The 7,039-nt window shown below is 38.9% G+C and overlaps 1 protein-coding gene and 1 pseudogene across 1 annotated transcript; one reads left to right on the top strand and one right to left on the bottom strand.

Moving 5' to 3' along the window:
• Positions 1-625: 625 nt before the first annotated feature.
• Positions 626-3,893, top strand: LOC110312242 (developmental pluripotency-associated protein 4 pseudogene; annotated as a pseudogene).
• A 1,239-nt stretch (positions 3,894-5,132) lies between these two features.
• Positions 5,133-6,077, bottom strand: LOC110283777 (olfactory receptor 2B8-like). The gene has a single exon (XM_021149260.2). The coding sequence runs from the start codon at positions 6,075-6,077 to the stop codon at positions 5,133-5,135; it is 945 nt and encodes a 314-aa protein (XP_021004919.1).
• Between the last annotated feature and the right edge of the window lie 962 nt (positions 6,078-7,039).

Raw genomic sequence — 7,039 nt, 5'->3', positions numbered from 1 at the left:
TTAATTTTTTTACGTTCCATATTTTATGCCCCCCATCCACCCTCTGACTGTTCCATATCCAATAACTCCTCCCCACTCTCCTATCTTCACATGGATCCCCCCCCCACCTGACCTCTATATTTCCTGGGGCCTACAGTCTCTTGAAGGTTAAGTGCGTCATCTCTGAATGACCACAGACCCGGCAGTCATCAACTGTATGTGTGCTGGGGGCCTCATATCAGCTGGTGTATGCTGCCTGTTTGGTGGTCCAGTGTTTGAGAGATCTCGGGGGTCCAGATTAAATGAGACTGCTGGTCCTCCTACAGAATCGTCCTTCTCATCAGCTTCTTTCAGCCTGCCCTACTTCAACAACAGGGCTCAGGTGCTCTGTCCATTGGTTGGGTGCAAATATCTGCATCTGACTCTTTCAGCTGCTTGTTGGGTCTTCTGAAATTCGGTCATGCAAGGTCCCTTTTTGTAAGAGCTCTATAGTTACAGTAATAGTGTCAGGCCTTGAGACCTCCCCTTGAGCTGGATCTTACTTTGGCCCTGTAGCTGGCCCTCCTTTTTCTCAGGTTCCTCTCTATTTCCATCCCTGTAATTCTTTCAGACAGGAACAATTTTGGGTCAGAGTTGTGACTGTGGGATGGCCCCCATCTCCCTCATCCCCGTCTCCTGTCTTCTGGCTGGAGGTGGGCTCTATAAGTTCCCTTTCCCTACTGTCAAGCATTTCATATAAGATCCCTCACTTTTGAGTCCTGAGAGTCTCTCACCTCCCAGGTGAGGTACATTCTGGAGGGTCCACCCCCCAACCTCCTATCTGAACAGATATTCTACAAACTTGAGGACACAACAGATGGCAGCTCAGACTACTCCGTTCAGAAAAACTATCAATTACAGTGATAAAAAAATCATGATAAGATAAAAATCTAAGCAGTTTCCATCTACAAATCTATCTCTACAGAAGGTTCTAGAAGGAAAACTTCAATCGAAGCAGGTTAACTACACCCAAGAATATACAAGCAATAAATATTCCTAGAACATAAATTAAATGAGAGGGCAAAAACAAACACCACAACAACAAAATAACAAGAATCAATAAATTGGTAACTTTCAACATTGTCTTAAATAAAAAGACAGGGGAGCTAACAGATTGGATTAGAAAATAGGATTCATCCTTCATCTGCATCCATAAAATCCACCTTACCATAAAGAATAGATATCATCTCATGGTAAAATAATCTAAAAATATATCCCAAGAAAATGGACCCAGGAAGTAAGCAGGCATTGTCATTTTAATATCTGACAAGATGGTCTTGAAATAAAAATGAACCTAAACATATTAAGAAAGGATATTACATACGTATCAAATGAAAATCCACAGTTCGGATATTTCATTTCTTAATATCTATGTACCAAACACAATGATGTCCAAGTCCATAAAAGGAACACTATAGTAAAATTGCATAGTCATCCTCACACAGTGATACTGTATGACTTTGCTTCCCCATTCTCACCGTAGACAGGTCATCCTAACAAAAAATGAAAGACAGAAATGCTGAAATTGGTAAAGTCCTTAGTTAAACCGATTCACTAGATATCTACAGAACTTTCTATCCAGACCCTAGATATCCTTTCTCCTCAGAAGCCCATGGAATTTTCTCCAAATTTTCCTATGTATTAGGGCACAAATCAAGTCTCAAGAGATATAAGAAAAATTGAAGTAATACCCTGCATCCGATCTGGCCATGGTGGATTAAAGCTGCATATCAAAATGATAGAAATGACAGAAAGTATACAAACTCATGGAAGCTGAACAACTTATCACTGAATAAAAATTGGGTCAAGACTGAAATCAGCAAGGAAATTAAAAGCCTTTGTAAAATGAAAACACAACATAGCCAAATGTATGAGACATGAGAAAGGAAATTCTAAGAGGCCAGTTCATAGCACTAAATGTCTGCATAAAGCAGACAAACAAATAAACAAAACAAACAACCTGGATAAAGTGTATGTTAATAAATTTATGATATACTTGATATTTCTAGGAAAGCAAGCAAACAATAGTACCCAGTCAGAGTTTACATTAAGAAACAAGCAAACACAAGTCTGGAATCAATGAAATAAAAATAAATAGAAATAAATATAAGAAGCTGGGCGTGGTGGCACACGCCTTTAATCCCAGCACTTGGGAGGCAGAGGCAGTCAGATTTCTGAGTTCAAGGCCAGCCTTGTCTACAAAATGAGTTTCAGGACAGCCAGAGCTATACAGAGAAATCCTGTCTCGAAAAACAAAAACAAAAACAAAAACAAAAAACAATAAATAAATAAATAAATAAATAAATAAATAAATAAATAAACGGATTCGATGAAACAAAAATGAGTTCTTTGAGAAAACCAACAAGACTGTGTAACTTTTAGTTAAATTAATCAGAAATGTAGAGAGAAGTTCCAAATTCATACAGTTAGAAACACACTTCATTAGGGTTTGCTTTGCTGTAAAGAGATATCAGAATGAGGGGCTTACAGCTGATGCCCACAATGATGCACCCAATAAGGCCACACATCTTAATAGTGCCACTCCCTGGGCCAAGTATATACAAACCATGACAAATTGAAACATTGCATCAGACATCAAGGAAATTCAGAGAATCATAAAAATATACTTAAAAATCTGCATTCCACCAAACTTGATACCCTAAAATAAATGGGTGGGATTTTTTTTTTTTTTGATATATCTGATCTACCAAGTTAAATCAAGGTGAAGTAAACAATTTTAAAAGACCTATAACCCCTATTGTACTAGAGGTAGTAATTAAGTGGAACAGTCGGAGGATGAGCTGGGAGGGGGATAAAGTCTGAACTGCCAAAAAAGATTAAAGAGAGATAAGATTGCTGGGGTGGGGAGTGGGGGGATATAACTTACCTGGGGTTTAAACCCAGTTCATCCAGTATGCTAGTCAAGTACTCTACAACTGTGTGATATCCTCTGTTTACTTCAGACCCTCTTACTTTGTGTAGTACAGGCTAGCCTCTAACTTGAGATCCATTTTCTTCACCTCTCCAGCACACCAGTTACAGTGGAGCACAGAAGAGCGGAGGTCTTCGAAGATGTGGAATGACAGATGTCTAGTCAACTGAACACATCTTCTGCAAAGACTAAAGCAATGGGGGTGGGGAGAAGGAGGGGACAAAAAAAGTCAGAGAAAGATAACGATTGTAAACCAAAGGAGAACTGAGCACAAGACACTGAGACACCAGAACACACTCGTAGGAAGGTACCAGTTCCTCCATTTCCACAGCTTCTGCTCCCAGTGAACCTGATTCACTGAGATGGTTTGCAGACATGGTGCCAGAAGATGAAGCTGAGCAGCAAAGACCAGAAAGTAGATGCTTATAAAAATCACCTTGTAAGGGCTTTCAATCAAATGCCCGAGTTGAAAAATGTTCCTGACTTAGCCAAAGAGGCCAGGTTGAAGACATCTCACAAAGAAAATGAAGACCACACCAGAGGAAGAGTCTCAGGTGACAGTTCCCCTTGAAATCATCACTGTACCAGAGGATCCCTCATTGATCCTATCACCACTGTTGTGACTACATCTGCCGCAGAGGCAGTTGGCATCTTGGGCAAGAATTGCAGCCAGTGCAGCCAGATTGAAACAGTGCCATCAGAGACCTATCTAGAAATGTGGTGTGTGGTTCATGGGACAAGCCTTCCTGGGAACACAAGTGGTTGGATTCGGCTCTAGTTCCACGCTGGACAGGCCTGGGTACCTGATAAGAAAGGGAAACCAACTGCCCTCTTCCTGCTTCCAGCCTGCACATTTTCACCTCCATACCTGGAGGACAACATGCTGTGCCCCAAGTGTGTTCTTAGAAAGAAGGCCTTAACTAAGAGCCTCGAAGAAGGATAAAGGACAGATCTCTTATGTTTGGCCTAACTGCTGACATCACTCATTCTTGTGGCATGATCGGCAGAGCTGCAGCTGACACAGGGACAGATGGGAAAGGGGAAAAAAAATTCCCTCTTGAAGCTACCACTAGGTATATCAATCATACTCCAGGGCAGACCTAACACAAAAGAGCCTCCCTGTTGGTGTGTGTTTGTGCATTTGTTTGTTTGTATGTTTGTGTGTGTATGTGTGTGTGTTAATGTGCATGTGTGTGCATGCTTGTCATTTTGCTTTGTTTGTCAGTCTTACTGAATTTGCTTTTTTAGTTTACCTGTTTTCATTTTTTTGTTTGGGGTTATTTTTTGTTGCTTTTCTTTGCTTTGATTTTTATTTTCAGGAAGGAAGAACATGACATTGGGTGTGTAGAGAAGTAGAGATGATAAGGAAACATTTGGGGCAGGGAAAAATATGATCAAAATATATTCAAAATATATTATATGAAAAAGAAATTAATAACAAAATTTAAAACTTCCCCGTAAATAAAATAAATGAATATTTCCCCAAAGAAATTGGAAACAGGATTATAACTTAAGCCTAATAATAACTATAATATTATTGAATAGCAAATATTGTAATGGTTATTTCCTAGAGTGATAATTTGCATCTATTATCAAGCAATGGGACAAAAATCATTTTAACATATGCGTAATTTTGTTCTTCAGTTTGTTACTTTGAATTGCTTACATGGGGCTCTCTTTGCATTAGTGTCTTCCATAGCAACGCAGATTATTACCACAACCACTCATTCATCAACATTACAATTAAATGTAAAAAATGTATCTTTATAATATGCAAAATATTTGAAAGGAGGAAATCACATTTTCATCTTGGTCGTTTATGGCTCAAAATGACTAAATTTCAAGCAGATGTCTTTGTGCTTTTTATTTAAGTTCCTAACATACCCCTTCCATTACTTTTCATGTATTAGAGAAGAAAGAATATTTTTAAAAATTCTTAAGCCAGGACAACATTTATTAACCAAATTTAGCATTTATGCAAATCTGTATCTATTAATTTCTTTTGTACTTGTTGAACTCTCGGACCATTCCAGTAACCATTGACTATTACATTGATTACATATAATCAATAACAAGTGGTCACAATCAGGCTCTGGAGGAATGAGGGCTGTGGGTAATTCTGCTATGGAATCAAGGACTGGATTGCTATAGGATCTGCTTTTGCCTAATCCAAGTTCCACCCTTACTCTTGTTCTCTTCCAAGTACTTTCTTCACTGCCGCCTTGACATCCTTGTTCCTCAAGGTATAGATAAGAGGGTTCAGCATTGGCGTTATGAGTCCATAGAACAGTGCCAAAAGCTTGCCCTTCAGTTTGGCTGAGCTGCTCTTGGGTGCCATGTATGCATATCCACTGATGGCAGAGCCATAGAACATGATGACCACCAGAAGATGAGACCCACATGTGTTAAAGGCCTTCTTTCTACCTTCAGAAGATTGTATCTTTATGACTGCCCTGACAATGTTTATGTAAGAGAAAAGAATTAGCCCAAGGGGGATTACTTTTATGACAACCACAGCAGCATACATCTCTACTTCATTGACCCAGGTGTCAACACATGATAACTGAAGCATGGCAGGTACCTCACAGAAGAAATTCTCTATCTGGTATTGGCCACAACGAGGTAACAAAGAAGTCAACACTGTCTGCACCAAGGAATTGCTGAAACCAGTTATCCAGGCTACTGCTGCCAGCTGTTGGCACAGCTGGGAATGCATGATAACTGTGTAACGCAGAGGCTGGCAGATGGCCACATAGCGATCAAAGGCCATGACGGAGAGAAGCACACACTCTGTAGATCCCAAGCTAAGGAAGATGAACAGTTGTGCTATGCAGCCCACATAGGTGATGCTTCTCTCATGGCTCTGTATATTTTTTAGCATCTGGGGGACAGTAGAAGTGGTATAGCAGAGATCCAAAAAGGAAAGATTGGCCAGAAAGAAATACATAGGAGTGTGGAGTTTAGGATCAAGGCGAGACAAAATGATAATAGCTGAATTCCCAAAAAGGGTCAAAATATAGAAGATGGAGATGACAACAAGAAGAGCCATTTCCAGTCTTGGCCACTCAGAGAAGCCTACCAGAATAAAGCCATTGGTGTGATGGGGAGTGGTATTGAGCCTTCTCATTGTTGAAATTCTGCTTGCTGGAAAGGTCAATACTAGAATTTTGAGGTCCTGGTTATTGTGTTTTTACAACTAAATATCTCATGCAATAAAGAAACTGGATAGGGGTGCTGAAACAAATAAAATCATTAATATATTTCATTTGATTTCCTCAGTAAGCAAAATAGCATTAACATCTGTGTTTGTATAATCTGTCTACTATTCTTTTATTCAAAACTTTCACAAGTGAAGAGTTTTAGAAATTCAAAAATAGCACACACATAGTGACTCACACATATAAACATAACAGCTGGAAGGCTGAAGCAAGAGAAATCCTGTGAGAGTATCAGCAGCACAGTCTGCAGAGTAAGGCTCTGTCTCTCCCAATTGCTCTCTCAGTCCCCCCAAGCAAAATAAAAATAAACAAATAAAAATGTAAATAGAGTAAAATGTATATTATAAGATACTGTTATCATATGTTGTATCTGCTAAGACAGAAGAATATAGAAACCTCACTGAAGCTTCATTAAGTTTGTAATTGATCTTATTTCCCTGCAGGTTCTCAATAATTTTGTATAGTGGAGTCTAGAAATTGCTACCTGTGAAAGGTGGTATCAGTTGGTGGTGAGACCATTGTCTGTCTTTTTATTGTAGGACCTCCTTTCTACTCTTTATAGTTAAGTCAATGAGAAAAAACTCCCAGGATCCAAGTAACACAACTACAAAAATAATGGTTTCCGGAGTTGGACTCATTGTTTCTCATTTAATTATATTTCCACATATGGAAAAAAATCTCACAAGCTTTCTTACAATTATGCTTTACCTTCATGTAATTTTATCAGTGGCAGAATGTATTATATATTAAGTTTTATGCAACAAAGTGGAAATGGCTATTAAGATATTTTTTTTTTAATTCTGGTGCTTGTCTGTGTTGCAAAAATCATCAAACGTGAGACTAGGTGCACATATGCAATTGACTGCATATA

The sequence above is a fragment of the Mus caroli genome, unplaced genomic scaffold, assembly GCF_978045245.1.
Source record: "Mus caroli unplaced genomic scaffold, Mus_caroli_1 scaffold_18, whole genome shotgun sequence".
Taxonomy (NCBI): Eukaryota; Metazoa; Chordata; class Mammalia; order Rodentia; family Muridae; genus Mus; species Mus caroli.
The sequence above is the reverse complement of the archived record's forward strand: the minus strand, read 5'-3'. Positions and strand labels throughout refer to the sequence as shown.

Excerpts from the sequence above, each read along its gene's own strand:
- LOC110283777 (XM_021149260.2), bottom strand. The coding sequence starts at position 6,077 with ATGAGAAGGCTCAATACCACTCCCCATCACACCAATGGCTTTATTCTG.